The 22544-nt window shown below is 38.0% G+C and overlaps 1 protein-coding gene across 8 annotated transcripts in view; it reads left to right on the forward strand.

Moving 5' to 3' along the window:
- gphnb (gephyrin b) overlaps window positions 1–22544 on the forward strand; it is a 90662-nt gene that overhangs the window by 31265 nt on the left and 36853 nt on the right. For all 8 annotated transcript variants that reach the window (XR_007926784.1, XM_051874662.1, XM_051874665.1 and 5 more), the window contains exons 3-8: window positions 11382–11439; window positions 11621–11713; window positions 11973–12067; window positions 12855–12921; window positions 14946–15218; window positions 18017–18151. Coding sequence is in view for 7 of the 8 variants with exons in the window: in XM_051874662.1 (XP_051730622.1) it covers window positions 11382–11439; window positions 11621–11713; window positions 11973–12067; window positions 12855–12921; window positions 14946–15218; window positions 18017–18151 (721 nt within the window). In the remaining variant the exon portion in view is untranslated. The remainder of the gene's footprint in view (window positions 1–11381; window positions 11440–11620; window positions 11714–11972; window positions 12068–12854; window positions 12922–14945; window positions 15219–18016; window positions 18152–22544) is intronic.

The raw sequence follows: 22544 nt of genomic DNA on the forward strand, positions 1-22544 counted from the left end.
TAGATGTCCCTTGATGCTTTTCCAGTCATTTAAAATCTTGTTATTCAAATATTTGTAGTACTGTAACATGCTGAATGACTTCAGTGGCTTGTTAGCTTCACTGCTCATATAATGAGACATTCATGTCATGCTAATCACTTGAATGCTCGTCAGGAGTTCAGGCTGTTAAACAGTTTTACATGCAGAACATGTGGTTGCATTGAACCCTTGATGGATATTAATGTCAGAACGACTCACTGTCAGTGTCACACTGCGCTGTAATGAAGTGTCATTGTACATGAATGAAATGTACGTGATGCATATCAAACAGTGCAACCACATCCAAATACACACAGAAAATGACTTATATTTTATTATACTTTATATTACAAAGTGCAAGCTAAACATGATTTTCCACATCATCTTAACCACGTTCCTCATTAAGTGGGGTAACAAGCATTAATTTTACTATTATTTAAAGGTACACTGTAAAAAACTGCCAGGAATTTACAGGATTAAAGAGTATAATTTTTCAGTAAATTACTGTAGTGTGAAATTTACAGTGAAATGAATGCATGCTGGGTCATTTTATTACACATTACTGTTAATCAACAGCAAAACGATGCTGACATCACTGTAATTTACTGTTAATTCACATTATAAAGTTGTCTTTTAACCATGCCACTCATGCACGGCGCCAGAATTTTTTCTCTACCGGTGCTAAGGGGGGGCTAGACCATTATGTGGGGGTGCTAAGAAAATAATCAATATTCATGACGTCAGAGTTACTTCATAAAGAAATTGTCGTTTTTTGGTTTTTTTTATAAAAACAGCTATGGTACACACCACATTCAACAGAAGTGTAGTTTTAAATTATATGTGGCCAAAGAATAGGCATATTCAAAAAAAAAAAAAAAAATAGATATAAGCTTAATACAAGCGCTTGAGAGCTTGCGCTCCTGTGGTGTCTGCCGTTGCTATGAGCCATGAAGATGAAGAAGTTTCAGCAAAGGATAAATGAATTTCTATCCCTTGCATTTAGCTCTACTACTAGATATATTTATGGAGATGAGAAATAAAAACCCGTCCTGTCGAAACCTCATCCATCTCAGCTGAGCTTTCGATGTTTTGTTATGGAAAGGCTGAAGCTGATCGGTTGGTTCTTGCCATATGACCTGCGGTGCACTTGCGGCATTCTAAAAAGTTTTGAGATTTTTTCATCTTGCTGCGCCTGGAAAAAACGAGCGTGTCACTTCTATTATGTGCGCGCTTGCCACGCATCTACATTTGAAACAACGAACTTGAGCGCGCAAAAAACTCAACATGTGAACGTGCCCTAATGCAGGAAACTGCGCTCACATGACGCGGAGGTTACTGGCGTCGAAGAAAAGGGCGTCCTTCCACTGCTCCTGCTCTCCCTCATGTCTTGGCTCAGGAGTTTCTCTCTCAAACCTTTCTCTCTCTGACTCCTCTTTCAATTCTTCTTCTTTGCCCCCCTCAGAGACAGGGTTTCCTACCTGCACTCTTGTCTTCTTTATCATCTCAACTGCTTGGGGGGCTAAACAGGGGCTATTCAAAATTCTGACGGGGCTATAGCCCCCCCAGCCCCGGTGTAGTGCCGTCACTGATGCCACTGTAAGAAATTATATTGTTTAGTACTGTAATTGTTTTGAAGTCGCCATAATGGTGATCAGTGTTCCGTTTGCTTGGGATCTTGGACCTTGTATATTCATATTTCAATTTCTGTTCTAGGCAAGTCAGAAGTGTGACAAATGAAAGCATTTGTTAAAACAGTGACAAGCTAGAATATAAAATAAGCTAATTGGCTGATTTTAAGTTAATCAAACCATACTATTTTTAGCGTTATTTTAACATAAAGATTTACCAATATCTTATTTCAAATTCATAATTGTTTGTAAATGGATATTTCACAATAGTAAAGCAGCTGCTGAGATTTATCTTTGACAGGTGTGACATCATTTTGACATAATTTTTCTTCCATCACCTACATTTCAGTACACCTACAGTTCAGTAAATTTGCTTTACAGTACAATTAAACTTCTATAACTATTTTGCACTTTCATTTTTTGAAGCTGCTTTCACTTCTGCAGTAATCTGCTGAAAAATAATTTTATTATTAGAAATAATAGTATTATATTAGACATGATTTTCCACATATTTGTAGCTGTGCTCCTCTTATCAAGTACTTATTTTACTTTATTTAACTCTAGTTCATTGTTGTTGTTGTTTTGATTTTATTTTGGTTTAGATTAAACACTGTAAAATGATTTTTCGGAGTTGTAACTAAAACAAAGTTCTTTGGAGGATAAGAAAAATACTTTTTCAGTTGTTCTACTTCAAAAATTTTTCAATGTGTTACTTGCCATTTCTTTGTAATAATTTGTGAAATTTACCAGCAATTTGGTGAAAATTGGTTTAAAGTGCAGTTTTTTGCAGCACATTTAACTTGCGAATGATGCAGATTTTCCATTCAGAGATTTAGGGAAGAACTCATTTTTATCCATCACAGTTTTATTGGATTGTGAAATATATGTTATTATTGGCTAATAGTATTTTTCTTTCCTGCCCTCACATTCTCGGTTGCTTCAGCAGAAAACAAAAGTCGTTTAAGACAGAGTTATTATTTTTTGAGAAAAAATATTTTTCTTTAGAATAAACAATAGGACTGCAGAGACATGTATTGAAGGAATATTCCCCCCAAAAATGTGAATTCATGTTGTTTTGAACCCGTATGACTTTCTTCTATGGGAAACAAAAGTAGTTCATATGATTTGTGCTCCATATTTCATGTCTTCTGAAGTCATATGATAACATTGTGTGTGGAACAGACTGAAATTTAAGTCATTGTATATTGAAAATCTTTCTCTCTGTTTGGAATGTTGTGCACAAGTATATGACTACATTTATGTTACTTTAATGTTGCTTTTTTGAAACTTTGAAACAGTTATGCATTATGAACTGCTGCTCATTTTGAGTGTGAGAAAGAAAGTCATACGGCTTCAGAACGACATGAGGGTGAGTAAATGATGGCAGAATGTACTTTTTTTTTGGGCAAACTATCCCTTTAAGACAACTGACAACACTCACTTGTAATGAATTCAGGAGGAAGTGTTTGGACGAGCTGTCAGGTGAAATAGAAACCCAGGTGGTTTTGGGGAGAGCAAGATGACAGACAGACGCGGCGGGACGACACAGATGAAGCGGATGTGTGTTAAGTGTGAACGCCACAGGGTAGACGGGCTTGTTGCCGCTCTGTTGTCCTCACGCGACTGCAGTTGTAACATCCGCTGTCAGTTGTGCTAATTGGTGGCACTAAAAATAGCCAGTGAATAAATCAGATCAGTGACATGTGGCTCGTCTTACACTGACCCTTGTTAGAAAGCCAGGCAGAGAGAGTTCAGCTGACCTTGGGCATGCTGGGATAGTTTGTTGAGAAAATTAAATCCCATCCCATTTGGGTGAATCTCATTTTTCATCTAAAAATCTAAAGAAAAAAAATGAGAATTCTTATTTTGCATAATGAAATTGAATTTTTAAGATCAATAAGATATTTTGCAGTTATTACAATTAAAGGTAGGGTAGGCAATTTTTTTTATAAACACTTTTTGTTATACTGGTTGAAACTCTTTTCACATCTTGATAGCAATCAATAATAGAAGTGGTCTAAATATTTAAAATGTACATATATGTTCTGTGGAAGTCTCAGGACCAAAAAATGTTTGTCCGAATGCAATGATACTATGTCCTACCTGGCTGCCTGTAAACATATGTATTTTCATACCTCCGTGCACCTGCTCGCGCAGACATCAAACATCATCAGTGCGCTCCATAAGGCTATCCAGAGTTGTAGACAGATGTCAGTCACCGAGTGCCACAAACAAACAGCTTTTACAATTACTGCTCAACCAAACCAATGAGCTTATGCTGTGTTCATGCCATGTTGTAACCGTAATTACAAGATGGCAACCCGTGATGTTCTACCCGGAGTTGTTCACATCCTCAGACTCGGATTTTCCGGCTTTCTGTTTTTTTACTGTTATAAGGTAGGGGGTGTAGGGCTGGACGATTAATCGAAAAGTAATCGAAACCGAAATTCAGAGCCTCTAACTGACATAATTTTCCCATGTCGGTTATTTCGTTTTTTTAATCCTGTTAATACTTCCCCCTTAAAAACATACTACCACGTGTGTAGCTACGTGACTCCGCCCCGTCCAGTCAGCGGCATGGAAGCAACACGCAGGTGAACGCCGAGTCAACACACAGACGGCACGTGAGCGGTGAGCCTTGCATCTTCACTTTGACAGTTGTATGTGTTTTACAGTTTGCCAGTTTGGACATTCAAGCGATTTAGACGATCGGATGTGTATTATTATATCGAGCTACTGTGCTCACGCAGCTGCATTGTGGCACGAACACTCATACAAACAGTAACGTTAGCTGCACAAAACGCGAAGATTCGCGCGCACAGAGAGGAACGCAGAAACTAGTTGTCAGCTTAGAAACTCAAAAGTTATTATAACATATATTTTTCTACTTTTGAAGTAACTATTTACAACCCACAGCTTCACAATTAATAGAGAGACGGTATGATTAATTCACACTCGCAATCGCTCTCATTACATACTGGTACTGTGCTAATTTATCATTATCTGATTTACAACGAGCAGAAATCTGTAAGATAAAATAACTGCTGAAAGTGAGCTGTTGTGATCACTCTTTCAATAGAAAAAATATCCCACCTTTATTAGTTTAATAATTAATAATTATTATTAATTGAGGTTTTGATTTTAGGTCATAATCGTCCAGCCCTAAGGGGGCGCTATTACACATCTTCTTAAAGAGTACAGAATCTCCTGATCAAACGTGTGCAAAGAAGATGCAGAAACAAGTGATATCATATGTAATTATATGCATATGTAAAATAACGTGATCGCCAACCATAAACAATATATAAATCAAAACTGCCTAATGTTACTGAATGAAATGTCAATCTAGGACGAGACACAGGACTGTGATGGTCTCGATTTATTCCATCTATGTTTTGATCATCGCTCTGAATCTGATCCAGACGTAGTCTTTGACAAAAACTCGATTTTCTCAGCTTTTTGCTCAAAATGTTGCTTTTTTTATGAAGCTTACACACTTTCAAATGTTGATTAAAAAAACAATGCATGAATCTAGAATAAAACGTTTTTTTTGTTGTTGTTTAAAAGCAGAGGCTCTGTTCTTTCTTTTGATATATTGCATGTTCAGATATTCATGAAATTTTTGTGAAAATGATCAAAAACGCTGGCGGTGGCTGGCAACTTTTTTTTTTTTTTTTTTTTTTTAAACGCTGGCGGGGAAAGAGTTAAGCACATTTACCTTTTTATCTTTGTTTATTAATGAAATTTTAAACATGATTTGCACTTTCCGTATAATTAAACACATTTTTATTACATTCTCAAAAGAGTAATGTTTTCGTTATTAATGAAATGTTAAATTGCTCAAACATGTTTTGCACTTATAGTATAATTAAGCACATTTTATTACATTTTTATAATCATAATCATTTTGTTTAATAATAAAATGTTAAACATGATTTGCACTTATTGTATAATTAAACACATTTTTACTGCATTCTCAAAAGAGTAATATTTTTGATTATTAATGAAATGTTAAATTGCTCAAACATGGTTTGCATTTATCATATAATTAAATATTTTTATTACATTTTTGTAATAGTAATATTTTTGTTTCTTAATGAAAGGTTAAATTGCTCAAACATGGTTTGCACTAATGCAGCGACCCATCCATACTTCAGATGTTTAGTGCAGTAAGCGTGAGAGTGTTTTCAGGTAGCGTCTCAGCAAGGGTCCCTGCGTCCTCCAGCAGAGCTTTAAAGTGCGCCGAAAGCCGTCATTCAGCACAAAGGTGCTCCATTATTAATTAAATCACAGCAGCAGATGGCCTTGGTTTGGGAGCCCATCCAGAAGTGAAGCAAGCCCGTAAAGCTGGGTCACAGATGTGTGCAGCGGGACGCATTCTCCTCCTCTGGCACACGCTCTCTGTCTTTCTTTATTCATACCCGGAGGAACACGGCGAGGCCAGGAATGATGTTTTTAAGTGTGGCAGGGTCCATATGACAGCAGGGTTCGATTAAACAGTCATAACTCTTCCATTAGACAGAGAAAGACTCGGCCAACAATTCTGGCAGAGAAAAGTGCAACTGTAAAACTGTGCCAGAAATATCGCTGGAATCCTGTCGGGAGGATGTCAGTCCCTCGAAATGTTTTAGAGCTTTTGTTTTTTTCATTATAGGCATTTTTTTCTAGGCATTTCTATAAATGGACTTATTAACATGTAGCATGTTGTTTCAGTCCCGCTGGTCACAATGGCTAGTTGCCAGTGTTCACAATATCATACCACCATAATACCACAGACTTCCCATTAAAAAGTCTTTTTAAAATATCACTAATTGGAAAAAAAAGTCATGGATTTGCCATTTATAGGTCAAAAACTCTGGGAACTAGTACTGGTAAATAACACTAAGAGCTATTTAGTATATAGTATGCATGGAATACCTTGATTTGACAAAATGTGTAGTATACAACAAAGCATACTTGCTGAATTCGAAAAAGCATACTATTTGACATTTCCACCATATCTTTACAATTACACTACTGTTCAAAAGTTTGAGGTCAGTAATATTTGTTAATGTTTTTGAAAGACATCTCTTCTGCTCACCAAGGCTGCATTTATTTGATCAAAAATACAGTAAAAATTATGAAATATTATTACAATTTAAAATAACTGTTTTCTATGTGAATATATAGTAAAATGTCATTTATTTCTGTGATCAAAGCTGAATTTTCAGCATCATTACTCCAGGCTTCAGTGTCACATGATCCTTCAGAAATCATTCTAATATGAATATACATTTTTTTTCAGGATTCTTTGATGAATATAAAGTTCAAAAGAACAGCATTTATTTGAAACAGTAATCTTTTGCAACATTATAAATGTCTTTACTTGGCAATATGCCAATGCAGTTGGGGCCCCGTCCACAGACCCGATGCTGCATGCCCGTTGTACGTGGCTCCCCACCCCGTGGCGGAGGCATCTGTGTGGACCACAGGGGAGGGGAACTCCCGCCCGCAGGAACGAAGGGTCCGACCACTTGGTGAGGGTGCGACGGCAGTTCGGTGTCACGGGGACACGGAACGTACCGCGCTGCCACGCCCATCTCGGGACCCGGCCGCGGAGCCAGTGTTGAAGCGGCCTCATATGAAGCAATCCGAGCGGCGTGACTGCGGCTGCAGATGCCATATGCCCCAGGAGCCTCTGAAAGAGTTTCAGTGGGGCCGCTGTCCTGCGCTTGAGCGTACACAGGCAGGTCAACACTGACTGGACGCGCTCCTCGGTGAGGCGCGCGGTCCGGGCGACCAAATCCAGTTCCATACCGAGATAAGAGATCCTCTGCCCGGGGGAGAGTTTGCTCTTGTCCCAGTTGACCCGAAGACCCAACCGACTGAGGTGAGCTAACACCATGTCCCTGTGTTCGCACAACTGCTCCCGCGAACTGGCCAGGATGAGCCAGTCGTCGAGGTAGTTGAGGATGCGAACGCCCTGTTCCTTGAGCGGAGCACCTTCGTGAAGACGCGGGGCGACAGGGCCAGCCCGAAGGGTAGGACTTTGTACTGATATGCCCGACCCACGAACGCAAACGCGACGTACGTCGAACGTGACCGACTGAAAGGGAACAGAATTTATGCTGTCTGAAAGTGAGTTTTGAGCTAAAATGATTTTAATGCTGATGTTAGCTGTTAACCTATATGAAATCATCCGCAGCACTGCCGTCTAAACTCCGCCTTTGTTCATAACCACTCCCTCAAGCCCGATCTGGCCCGCTTTGGACCAAGGTATTCGGAGGGCCAAAAAACCCTGGCTGTTGGCCCAGAGAAAGCCTCGACGAGGCACGATCAAGCCCCGGAAGTGACAGTGGAAATGTGCCTGGCACTAGCACACCTGCTTTTGGCTCGACAGTGGAAACCCGGATAATGATCACTGCACGGGAGCGTTTGAAAGTGTTTTGAGCGCTTGAAAGTAGGTGTCTATCAGTGGACCGGTCCACTGATGCTCCCGTGTGTAAGCGCTCAGTGAAAAGCATCATTGATGTCTATTTACAACATGTTTTTGAAGCGTTGGTCATTGTAGCCAATCACAGACATATCTGTTGAGTGTGTGAACATAACAACCAATCAGAGGTGTATATGAATCCTCTCAACAGTGCTTAAAGACTTACATTTTTTAAATTTCAGTATTGACTTGGTATCAAAGTCAATACTTTTGACAACGCTAACTGTGCGCTGGCGTCCCATTCCGAACCTCTTTCTCTTCCTCCGTGGTTTGGTTTCCTCCTCACTTTCTGTCCGCTCATCTCTATTGCATCTAGAACCTCTGGAAATGATTTTAGTCCCATAAAGCCCGGAATACACCAAGCTGACGCCGACAAACTAGTGGCAACGAAAGCAGACTGCGGGGTTGGCTCACGTCGGCAGCGTCTGGGTCCAAAGTTGCCCTGACACACCAAACCAACGCTCGACACCCGACGGCCAAGTAGCACATCCGTTCTGCGCCTGCGTAAGAAGAAATGCCTTTCCGTACCAGCAGGTGGCAGTAGCTGAACAGCCAATCAGAATGATCAGATGGCCCGACTGACCGACGAGCTCCGATGCCAATTCAACATGTCGAATCGGCTGAAAAAGATCCAATGAGGACCAACTTCAGCTGACGGTGCGACGGCGGCCGAACGTCGGCTTGGTGTGTTTCGGGCTTTATATTTAATTTTTAGACCAGCACACTCCAGTACAAATGATTTTATTACTCTGACACTCTCCACTTGGGAGTCTCGCAAAACAATTGAGCTCAATCAGATTTAACCATATTATTTAAATTGCATCAAGACCTTGAAATCTTTTGCGCGATGATTTAGAAATCTCTCACTGATGTCTGTATTAGCAACATAAAACTGGGTTGAATGATACAAAAGTTTATGCTTTGCCTTCATTCGCCATGTAGTTCAAATATGGCATGCCAAGATGTGTTTTTTCTCTTATTGGAGCTTGAAAAGTTTACCTGAAATGAGAGTGAGTAGATGGTGACAGAATATTTATTTATAGGGTGATCTATACTGTACATTTAAAGAGAGAGATGCTGAAATGAAAGCACAGGCATCTCACATTGAGCAGGATTAACCACAGACACGTTCTCTTGTTCATTAAATGAGTTTTCCACATGTTCCACACTGGGTCCAAACTGTGTGTCTACAGTCTAGCATCACAAATGCTCTGAAACACACACACACACACACACACACACACACACACACACAGAGAGAGAGATGCTGCCACCAGAGGCTGTAGTCTGAAGTGGTTTCCTTGGAAACGGAAGAAAAGATCCCAAGTTATTTGCTATCAGTATAATGTTATTTATGCAAAGAGTGAAGCCAGTAACACTCAGGGGTTACCGTGTTTTACCTGACAGGTGTGACTGTTGCTCTGCATTCTGAAGAGGAAAGTGTGTCCTACAGAATAAACTGTGTCATTTATTTAAATGGACATAAAATGTGTTTTGTGTTGAAAGAAAAGTTTTCAATGTGTTATATAGATAGAGATGTACTCTATATTCTCTAAACTTTCTTTAGAGATTTTTGAGAACATCAAAGTAAAATATCTAAAGCAATATAAAATAAAATAAAAACTTTTTATAAATATGAAAAAAAAACTTTCAGATAATGGGGCAGCTGAAGAAAAAACAAAACTGATGTAGAGAACCATAATGTCCTACATTCAATAATCCATTTTCATTTTAGTTGTCTAGAATTTTGTATTTTATAATTTTTTATTTATTTATAAAGACATATATATTTATTTTTTTATATTTTGCTTTGTTTATTTGTTTATTATGTCAGTATGGGTGTGTGTGTGTGTGTGTGTATGTTTGTGCGTGTGTGCGTATGTGAGTGTGTTTGTGTGCAAATGTGTGTGTTTGTGCGTGTGTGTTGTGTGTGCTGTGTGTGCGTTTGGTTGTGTGTGTGCGTGTGTGTCTGAGTGTTGTGTGTGTGTGAGTGTGTGTTTGTGCATGTGTGCGTATGTGAGTGTGTTTGTGTGCATGTGCGTTTGTGTGAGTGTGTGTGTGTGTTTGTGCATGTGTGCGTATGTGAGTGTGTGTGTGTGTTTGTGCGTATGTGAGTGGGTGTGTGCGTATGTGAGTGTGTGTGTGTGTGTGTGTGTGTGTGTGTGTGTGTGTGTTTGTGCATGTGTGCGTATGTGAGTGTGTGTGTGTGTTTGTGCGTATGTGAGTGGGTGTGTGCGTATGTGAGTGTGTGTGTGTGTGTGTGTGTGTGTGTGTGTGTGTGTGTGTGTGTGTGTTTGTGCGTATGTGAGTGGGTGTGTGCGTGTGTGTGTGTTTGTGCATGTGTGTGTTTGTGCGTGTGTGCGTATGTGAGTGTGTTTGTGTGCATATGTGCGTGTGTGTTGTGTGTGCGTGCATGTATGTCTGAGTGTGTGCGTATGTGTGTGTGGTTTTGTGTGTGTGTGTGTGTGTGTGCGCACATTTGTACTTTTGTGTGTGTGTGCGTTTGTGTGTGTGTGTGTTTGTGCATGTGTGTGTATGTGAGTGGGTGTGTGCGTATGTGTGTGTGTGTGTGTGTCTGTGTGTGTGCGTTTTTGTGATTTACGAGGACACAAATTTGTATAATGACATGGGTATTACACTGGTATTATGACGTAAACATGAAATATGAGGACATTTTATGAGTTAAAAACATACTAAACAATGTTTTATTAAAAATGTAAAAATGCAGACAGTTTCCTGTGATGGGCAGGTTTAGGGGTAGTGTAGGGGGAGAGAATGTACAGTTTGTACAGTATAAAAACCATTACGCCTATGGAATGTCCCCACAATTCACAAAAACAAACGTGTGTGTTGTGTGTGTCTTAAGTGTATAAGCGTGTTTGTTGGGTTGTGTGTGCGTGTGTACATGTGTGTTTGTGTGTGTGCCCGACTGCTATCATCACAAGGAAACATGATGCTATAGTTTCCTAAAAATAACACACGCAAAAGGGGGGGGGGAGGAAAAAGAGACCTTACATAAGACCTGTCTGCTGCTCTACACCTCCTGCCTCAAGTGCTTTTCTCCTGCTCTCTCTCTTGCTCTCTCACACACAGATACACACACACAGATACACACACACACACACACACACCCTCTCTCTCTCTCTGTTTGTCCTAGTTCTTGATTTGGCCACAGGATGGTGCCATGCAATAAACTAAACTACAAACGCATCACCTGTATGGCCCTGTAGATGTTCTTCTAACACTGTGATCTTGGTTTTCAGGCTTGGAGGAACCATCTCAGCTTACAAAATCGTTCCTGATGAAATTGATGAGATCAAGGTATGTTTTTACAGTTCAGATAACAGGAAAAGTAAATTATTTCATTAAGAAAATGTCAGTTTATTTAAAAATGTAAGCTCTCTTGTACGATATGATGACAAACAGCTGCCTAAAAAATGACACTGCTGTGCCAATGTAAATGTGTGTGTTTACTGATGTTTGTTTCTTTTGTCTGTTTCAGGAGACTCTGGTCGACTGGTGTGATGAGAAAGAGTTAAACCTGATTTTGACCACCGGTGGCACAGGCTTCGCTCCTCGAGATGTCACACCTGAGGTAGATCATATGTGTGTGTGTGGAGAGTCAGATGTATTCTCTTACAGACCTGAATAACACACACTCGTCCAATGAGTCTCATCAGCACTCCTCCTTTTATGTTTTGCCTTGTGACTTTGCAGACCTTTTTCATGCTCAAACAGCAACATTACACCCTAAAGAAAGCTGGACATGTACAAAAGCATAATGGGACCCTTTTAAAGAGATATAACTTGTCCTTCATCTTTCCTGAGGCGTCTCTGTCTTTCTGTCTGTTCAGGCCACTAAAGAGGTGATCGAGCGGGAAGCTCCAGGGATGTCTCTGGCCATGCTGATGGGCTCTCTGAATGTCACTCCTCTGGGAATGCTCTCCAGGTCTCGCTTCAACACGTCCTCAACATGCAGCGCCGCTGATCACAGGATCATCTTTGACATTCACTCATAATTATACTTATCAGGATATTCAGAGAAAAACTGATCCCAGATCAGCCTCTCAATCAAAGACATAAATTTATTGGCTCATGCACAGAACAGACGCTTCCAGTACAGAAATACAGCGTTACAGGAATAGCTAATTTTCAAAATGTAATAATAATGCAAATTGAATACTTTATATTCAGAATTTATAGTTATTTGTTTTATTAATACACACAATTAATAACAATAATATTTATACTATACTGTTCAAAAGTCAATAAGATTTTTTTAATGTTTTGAAGTCTCTTTTGCTCACCAAGGCTGCATTTATTTGATCAAAAATACCATGAAAACAGTAATATTTTAAAACATTATAACTGTTTTCTATGTGAATATATTAATTTATTCCTGTAATCAAAGCTGTATTTTTAGCATCATTACTCCAGTCTTCAGTGTCACATGATCCTTCAGAAATCATTCTGATATGCTGATTTGCTGCTCAAGAAACATTTCTGATCATTATCAATGTTGAAAACAACAGATTATTTTTTTCCGGTTCAAAAGAACAGCATTTACTTGAAATGGAAATCTTTTGTAACATTATTAAAGTCTTTTCTGTTACTTTTAATCAATTCAATGTATCCTTGCTGAATAAACTATTAATTTCTTTGGGAAAAAATAGTGTATGTATATGAGAATGAATAATAATCAGTTTCTTCTGAATTGTCTTGATTTGTGTGTACAGACCCGTGTGTGGTATCCGAGGCAAAACTCTCATCATAAATTTGCCGGGCAGTAAAAAAGGTTCACAGGTAAGAATCATTTTTTCTTTCCCTAAGAGTCTGGTTAATAATATAGTCATATGTCTCAGTACTGGTCTAGTTCTTAATGGAAACTATGTACTCCACTAGGAAATTCAAAACTGCTTGTGGTCTCAATACAATATACACTAATGGGTGCTGAAAATAGAAATAAACATGAATAATTATAGAGCCCCTTATGGATGATTCCAGAATAGTTTAAGGGTTATAACTTTTTTCATTGCTTGTCTAATTTATGAGAAACCCTGGAGATTTTTTAAAATAAAGTTTGCAGTAAATCACCTACAATAGTGGTTTATCCCATACAAAAATTTACTTCCATGGTTATTGTCCAAAAACATGGTACTTTTTGGTACTTTTTTGTTAGTTACAATATTACGTTACTCCCTAAAAATGTAACTAATTGAGGTTTCTTCTTACTTCTAACAAAGAACGGTCTCTGCTTCTAAAGGGGCTTTTGCACCGGAGGAACCTTTTCGTAGTTCCCAGAACTATTGGCTGGAGTCCCCGGATTTTGCCATGTTCGCACCGCAGGAACTAGGAACGATTTTAGTTCTAGGAACTCCTTTTGGGGGAACTAAATTAGCTCCTACTTCAGAGTAGGCACTATAGGAACTATCAGTGACGTAAGTGTATGTTGATTGGTCAAAGGCATGTCAAATACCAGCACCCGGTATTTTTAAAAAGCCGTGTAAACATATTTACTTCATGAACATGGAAAACAGCGTTAACAGCATATACCTGTTGTCTGCAGGGTGGTGTTCTTTTCTCCACCTCGATGATATGCAATACTGAAAGTTGTCATAGGAGATTTCGTCTCTTAGCCCCACTTTTTGCTCTTTTAGTCAATTATGTGTAATTATTAGTAAATTATGTGTTTACATTCCATCTCCGTTATCACGAATCCCATGACACACAACAAACACAGCTCCGATCACAGCATCCTCCATCCACCGTTTGTAAATGCTGCGCTTAAAGACGCCGCTGTCGGCCGTTTCTGAGTTCATATTCCCGGTGCGAATGCAACCAGAAACATGGCCCAGGGGAGAAATTAGTTCTCGGGGAACTATCCTAGTGACTAGTTCCTATAAATGAGTTCCTTGAACTATTCAGTGCAAAAGCCCCTTAATAAACCAGACGACTACTAATACTACTACTTCTTCTTTGCGCGTATTCAATGTAGTGACGATGCAAGCTGCCTCTAAAAACACCAACGAAGAAGAAGAACAACAACATAGTGACGAAACGCGATCTGTAGAGCAGTTTGTCCATTTATGGATACTGTAGAAACATGGCAGCGCAAAATGGCGACTTCCATGTCAGGGTGTATGTAGATAGAATTGGCTCATTTTAAAGTAATACATAACATGCATGCACATAACAATATAAAAACATAACAGTTCATTATGTAAGGTCTTTATACACCACTGAGAACATAGTTATGTATATTAAATTGCACAGTAGAGGGCGCAGTTCAAACAAATCTTTCAGCTGTGCTGCCATTCTGGATCTCAGAAGAATAGGATACAGGAGAAGAAAACCTTATTTCAAAACAACACAAAGTACTGAAAAACAAATGTGATGTTTATCTAAAGTAATTTTTGCTTACAAGTATGGTTGAATTGGATCATTGAAGGTCAGCAGCGAAGACATTGTTTTATAAAGTTTTTTAAGATTGTACGAAGTAACATTTATCTTCATTTATCAGCAGCACTGTGAAAGTGAAAAGCAGGCAGTACAACCATAAATATATATGCATACAATATGCATCACATGACTAAACATGCGTCATCATTTTCAAATACCTCCGTTTTCACAGTTCACACTTCAATGCGAAAACAGCATTTTCAGAATTATCCACTTAGGGGAGCTTCTTCAAAAAGCTCAGTTTTCGCCAGACAAAAATATCATCTCAGCCTTCAAGAAAAAGATGCGTTTTCAAATGTATCTCGATTAAATTTATGTCTAGCACAGAAATGCACAAAGCTCTTTGTTTTATTATTTCTTTGCTGCAGGAATGCTTCCAGTTCATCCTTCCCGCTCTCCCGCACGCCATCGACCTGCTCCGAGAAGCCGTGGTCAAAGTGAAGGAGGTGCCCAATGAGCTGGAGGACCTGCCCTCACCTCCGCCGCCTCTGTCCCCGCTGCCCGCCAGCAGCCCGCACCGCCAGACGGAGGACAAGGGGGTGCAGTGTGAGGAAGAAGAGGAGGAGAAGAAGGACAGCGGCGTGGCCTCCACAGAGGACAGCTCCTCCTCGCACATCACAGCCGCCTCCATTGCTGCCAAGGTAATCCTGTTCATATAATGACGTTTTCCATAAATTAGCTATGCTATGCAAATATATTTCTCACATGACTCTGTTGGACATTTGCAGGTGTTCCATTTGTCTTCATTCCCATCATGAAATTGTGTGTCATCTTCATGTGTGCTGCAGCGTCCTCTGGTGTGAGTGAATGTCGTACTATCATCTTCATATCATTTGTGTGATTGTTGTGCACCTCGTTTGTCATGTCATTCCAGGGCTGGGCGATAGGGCCAAAAATATTATCACAATATTTTTTGTAAGCAATAAGGTACGAGAGTCTGTGCTGTATCGTGAATAAGTCATGGCTGAAGGGCGTTGTTAGGCATGACTTATTCATAACACAGCACTAGCCTTGAGTACCTTATTGCTTTTATAAAACGATTACCACACAATACAAATATTAAAGCCAAAAATATGTATCAATGCAACTTTTATGAAGTAAACTTTCACTAAAAGCCTTCCTTACGCCGGAAAAAATAGTCCCTGACCGTGAACAGCAACAGAAGTTACATTGTTACGCCATTAGATGGCAGCAAAGACTGTCTTTATGAGTGTGTCAGTCAGTAGAGAAGACTTTTATATTGAAAAGACTGAATTGTTGTGAACACGGAACAAGACGCAACTGACAAATCCTTTGACTAGCGCTGTCAGTCACAGGAAAACCCCTTAACTGTTAAAAGGACAAGATATTGCAGCGGACATTTAAACAGATTTTTTATTATGAACACAGGACTGACCTGAAGGAAAATGCTAAATCTGAATGCAGGTAATAAACTCACTCACTCGATCTCTTTCTCACAATACTCTTCTATGTAATACAGTAAGCTTCAATGAACAATATCAATTGAGAACAGTTTACATTGCTAAGAGTGGTTGCTAAGGGTGTTGTGTAGTGATACACAGAACCGTTGGGTAAAGTGGTCGTAGTTTTATCAGCTATTGACCAATCGGAATCAAGGGCAGGAACTAACCGTTTTATAATCCATATTATACGATATCGATATTTATCATGACGATATTCATTTACCTACCATTAGTGGGCAAGGAAATGCTTTCCACATATTTGTTACACCTTGGGAATGAATGTAAACATGTAAACTTGTTTGTTAACAATTAAACTCCAGAGAGTAGCTAACTTTTATTTTAGGGAATCTGAAGTGAAGTGACACTCAAAGCAACTCTGGAAATGAAGTTCATGTGTTCATGTGCTCATGTGCTCATATATTGAGACGGCAGACGCCGAAAACACCGTGAGGTATATATCTATTCCAGTTTGTGTATCGTACGAAACCGCGGCTTTCATTCACAGAGAGACACGCAGATATCACTTATTAGTGACATGCACTGACTGGCTGTTGTCGTGTTTATTTCTGCCGTGTGATTAATCCGTATCGAGTAAAAATGCCCACAGCTTATCATCATTATCAATGTAAATTTTATATTATGATATCATTGATCATTCATAGCCTGACGGACAGATAACTCACCCAATCATGCTTCAGGCTGCATCCTAATTTGCATACTTATACTAACCTTGTGAAAAAGAAATGTACAGAAATAATATACTTAAGTGTGATCTGAATGTAATGTTTTGGACACTAAATTGCATGTTATTTGCAATTAAATGTAACTGTATTATAATTAAAATTTATTTTAAATGCAATTTGCTTTTTCGACCTACTTTGATAAGACTTAAGTACAACTTTATATGTCATTTCATAATTACATCTATTGTCTTTGAAATATGGCTAAAGCATACTAATGAATGCAAACTAAAATTTAATGCCATTTCTATTAAATCGTATATATCATGGATTTAAATATATTTGTAATTACACATTTGTAATACTGAAGTTGTAATTTAGTATATTTAAAATATATTTCATTTAAATGTAATATTGAATAGGACACTGCAGTTTAAATTATAATCAAGTGTTTTACATGTGCTTTTAGTTTATTATGTTAGTTAACATTTAAATACAGTAAGTGTACTTACAAAAGATTATTAAAACAATGATTTAAAATGTACTTTAAAGTAAAACTTTAAATTTGGCATTATTACAAAGTGCACTTCTTTAAAAAAGTACTTAAAGTAAGTGTGTTTACATTCAATATACTAAAAAGTGCACTACTTTTTCACAATTGTTTCTTGTCATATTTCTACTTTGTTACATGCACTGAAAAAATGGTGTATGATTTACTTTGAAACAATTTTCATTCCTATATTTCACAAATAATTACAAAGAAACAGCAAGATGCACATTGAATTAAAGTATTTTCTTGTAAAATGTACTCTAAAAACTTTGAAAAAAAACATTTTTTGCTGTGTGTAAATGTGTCTAGCTAAATTTTTTACCTCAACATTCGTTATTACTTTTAGGTTCATACATTTAAAAACTCTTCTGCACAATTTTCTGCTTAAAACCCCAAAAAAAGTTGATAGGAAACTCACAATCTCCTCCGCGTCCATGTAGCAGTAGGTTTTGGGTGATTTAAGCCCTAAAAACATCAAACACACTTTGAAATCCATTGAAAATACTGTGTCATCCATGCACTTTTGACATACTTTTTTCAGTGTATGGAATGCACTAATTGTAGCATATACTAAATAGCATGCAAATTGGGTTAGCATTCATGTGCGATTAAAAATATGACCAAAACATGTCAAGATAATTTTAAATGCAAACTTTGACTTTTTACATTTGCATAATGCACAAAGAGTAAGTGAACCAATGTTTAGAGGTCTCTGATTATAATAAACATCCTTCTCCATGTCTCAGATTCCCGATTCCATCATCTCACGGGGCGTCCAGGTCCTTCCCCGTGACACGGCATCTTTGAGCACCACGCCGTCCGAGTCGCCGCGAGCCCAGGCTACCTCTCGCCTCTCCACTGCTTCCTGTCCCACCCCCAAGGTGAGAGCGCATCACTTCCTGTTTCCTGTCCCCGCACTGTTCGCTTCCTGTCTGCCGTTCCTCTGCCTCCCCACCTCACTCACCCCGCTGCCGAACTCCACGCTCACCTCACCCCAAAACTCCTCACATGCTCCGAGCTGTCAGAGTCCCATCTGTGTGTGGATTTCACAGGGTTCTGTTTCATATTTAGGATATCGAAAAATTATACGGAAGCTTGTTTCTGCCACGGAATAAAAAATAATAAAGGTATTTGCGACCTTTTATCTCAGAATTCTTCTCGCAATTGCAAGTTTATATCTCACAACGGAGTGCAACAGTCAGGTAAAAACTACATTACCCATGATGCTGTACAGTAAATTCCACCAGTCACCACAAGCAAAATGAAACACTGTGAATGACATAATTGAGTCGTACTCTCAAGATACTTAAATATTTGTATATATATTTGCAATAAACTTAAAATATATTGTTTTTATATATATAATCAACATTTTTAAATGAGTAGTTTTATATTTCTATATCGTTCTTAATTTGATTATTCTTTTCACAATGCTTCATGGGATTGTAGTTCTTTCCCTCACTAAAGCTAAGTACAAGTTAAGTACACAGTCTTGTACCTTTTTGTCTGATTTTCAAATACAAAGTTTGTAATGTTATTATTATGAAAGCTGGTTGGTTTGGTTCATGGCTTATAACGCTTTAGCGAAAACTTTTTTTAAAAACCCTATGGGGAAAAATGAATGGAAAAAATACTTCCGGAGCCAATGTCGCTGAAAAAGTGGGCAGGCACTGTTGCACTCTATTCAGACATTTTTTCTCAGAATTGTGAGATAAAATGCCGCAATTATGTTCTTTAATTGAGAGGTTTTTCTTGCAATTCCGAGTTTATATCTCACAATTCTGAGAAAAAATAATAATTTTGAGTTATAAACTCAAGAATTGCAAGAAATAAAGTCAGAATTGTAAGATATAAACTTGCAATTGCATGGATAAAAGCCACAATTACCTTTTCACATTTTTTATTCTGTAATATATATTCTATGACCTTGCAGAATATTATACAAGCAGCTCATATGACTTTCCAAGTCTTACAATAGCTTTGTGCGAGGCACAGACCGGAAGTTATAATTAATGGAAAATCTTCGTGAATGTACTACTTTTATCATACTTTTATGTTGCTTTTTTGTTGTCCTTTTTGGTAAAGTATTCCTTTAAAGCTGTGCTTCTCAACCGGTTTTAATCCAAGGTCCTCCTATTGTCCACAAAAATACTCAAAGGCCCAATTTTTCTGAATAGAGATTTTGCTTGCTCACAATTTTCTACCTGATAAAATAATTTCAAGTTTGGCATAATAAGAAATAAAACATTAATTTTAGAAATTCCTATGATAATATTTTATCAATGGACCATATGCACGGAACGTTCTTAAGAACTTCCGCAAGCTGGAAAACTTCCGGTGAAATGTCACTTGTTAATGTGTCAGTATCTTCAATGTCCTGAGGTAGCTTTAACAGCATCAATAGTGTAATATTTAGTTTATAATCAGAATATAGTCACTTAAATAGTCAAGCTTAGTGTTAATTTAGTTATTCAAATGCAAGACGACATAAAAAAAATACAGTGTTCCTCCTCAGCAAAATCAATTCGACCATCTGTTTTTACACTTTTGTGTGGAAAAAAGCATCAGCGCACTGTAAATTAAAGATTTATTGTGCTTTTAGTTAGATTCATTGAATAAAATGCTGAAATATTGATCTTGTGCTGCACTGACTGACAACTGTGATTATAAAGTGAGAGCGCGGTGCTCGCTTTCTGTGTAATTTATTCACAAGAAAAGTTATTGTTTTTCATGAGATTTTTTGAGTACTTCATACTTCACCTTGACAAAATGTATTTTTAAACCTAGTGATGATGTTTAATATTTATTCAAAAGAGAAACTGAGTGAAAAACTATTACAGGAAATGGCTAATATATATATATATAATAAAATAAAATAAAATAAAAACATTTAACTCATTACGCATGCATGACATGATTTACAGCTACTGTCGCACTTTTTGTTAAAGTGGAGCAGTTCCTTGTGCCAAGAGCTGCCCCCAACTAAAGATTTTTCTAGTAGTCATTTATTTAAGCCATTAAACATTTATATTAAATTAATTAATATAATAATAGCCTACTAAACCATCCTTTAATAATCTATATAGCTGTTATATAGCACATTCCGCGCTCAAGCTCGCGCATAAATCTTGCTGCAAAGCACGGGCAAAAGTAATGATTATGAATGTGTTGGAGGAAAAGAACACATTTTAAACTATTTAAAACATTATATAGTGCTTTCTGAGTCAGTGTCGGCTGCAAAGATGAAGTTGCTGACGCTGACAAAAAAAAAAAAAGAGCGAGCGATCGCGCGTGCGCCTCCTACCTAAGCGTGCTAATACTTTAGATTCCACACTCCTCGCAATAAACAATAAATTTCTTTTTGGACCATATAAAGATGCGTTTATTGACTTGTACAAACTCCTCTCTATATTTGAGAGATCTTTGTCCTGTCTCCGACATTTGAAGACATATAGGCAAAGCAACTGTGGGGATGTCCGTGACAGCAGCTTGGCACATTTGGTTCGAGACTTTAAATAGCAAGTATGGGAACTGACTGATGTATGTGTTTGTTTAATTTCATAAAATAAAAAAAAATTTTATTTACATTGTGCTGAGTCAAATAATCATGTAGTAATAAAATGTTAAAAATCGAGTGGGTGGTTTTTCCTCATATTTATTTTATTATTCATATAAAAAATAAAACGTTTTTGCTCACATTTACAAGTAATTGCCCAGCTCCCCTTGTCAATGATCTAGCGCCCCCTCAGCACCTGCGTTCAAAATTCTCTGGCTCCACCCCTGTCTCCATTTCATCAACTTGTTTCAGAGTAACTGGTATCAGTTATAAACATAAACATATTACTCAAATTAATATTAAAGGTGCAGTATGTAGGATTTCTGTCCGCTAGAGGTCGCTAGAGGCCTATTCAAAACAAAGGCGTAGCTTGATGATGTGGTCTTCACCTCAACGGACGGTGCAAAAGAATAGGGATAGGACTCGGACAGAAATCATGTTCATGGATGCGATAATTAACGTTATTGTAGTATGAAGCAGAGCAGGACCGAGTGTTGTGGGAGCTAAACGAGGACGCTGGAGTGATTGCGCAACACACGCCTCACGAGCAGCGGAACTTTTATTATGCCACAGTCGCCGGCGCCGCTTCCGCTTTTCCGGTCATGAGTATGAGGTAACACAGCTCTGTTTATCGTATTAGATACATTTGAGTGTGTTGAAAATGATGTTATAAAGTTACATGTTATAAAGTTGCGTTCGCTCAGCAGCTGCTGTAAAACACTTGTTACACACTGCAGTAAACTAGATCGATTTTAGAATATCATATTAAATGCTGGATGGCTTGTGTTGATAAATGGCATGCAATTCATTTTAAAACGTATTGTATGATGGAGAAAATTCTGTATTACTGCTACTAAAAATAAAGCTGCATCTGATTATGCTATGTTAGCTACTTGACAAAATAGTGTTTTTCTCTGAGGCACGGTAAAGCATGGTACTCGCAAAATATCAAGAAAATTAGATTTAAACAATGAGACTAAACATGTTGAGCTATATAACAACAATTCGTTTTCTGTCTATAAATATATCAAAACAGTTGTTCCCTTGTCTATTAAAACGTGTAATATATTAAAGCGTCTTTGGTGTTTCCATGGTTTCTACAAAATAAAACCGGAAACCGAGGCAGACCGAGGGTTAACGCGGGTTCTACGCAATTGACAGGCGACTCCTCACACGTCCCGAAGCCTTGGTTAAAATTGCAATTTTCTCACGATTTACAAATAGTTGGAAACATTTGGGATATTGTAAGTACTCAAGCGAACAAAATATATAACACTGGCCTAGTGGTTTTTGGATATTTTACTGCAAAACATACATACAAAACATACATTACTTACATATTGCACCTTTAACAACAAATTCTGAAGATTAAATTAATATTTCTTAACTTTGAATGTTATTAATTCATATAATTACTATTAATATTGAACATCAAACTGGTTCCTTAGCATCTTCTTTACACAAAGCCCAAACTCAGTGCATTTTCCCACCCTCTTTTGATTGACAGGATATATCGGCCCTGACTATCGGCCGATAGTATGAAAATTTGCTTTTATTGGCCGATACCGATTGTTGGCCGATATATCGGTGCATCTCTAGTATGTGTGTCCAATTATAGCCACCGTGTTTCTTATTCCAGCGTTCGCAATAGCTTCAAGTCTTTATTGTAATCAATAAAACTGGTTTAATGGCAAATTAGGTAAGTGTGATAACTGCAT

The sequence above is a fragment of the Ctenopharyngodon idella genome, chromosome 20 (genome assembly GCF_019924925.1).
Source record: "Ctenopharyngodon idella isolate HZGC_01 chromosome 20, HZGC01, whole genome shotgun sequence".
Lineage (NCBI taxonomy): Eukaryota > Metazoa > Chordata > Actinopteri > Cypriniformes > Xenocyprididae > Ctenopharyngodon > Ctenopharyngodon idella.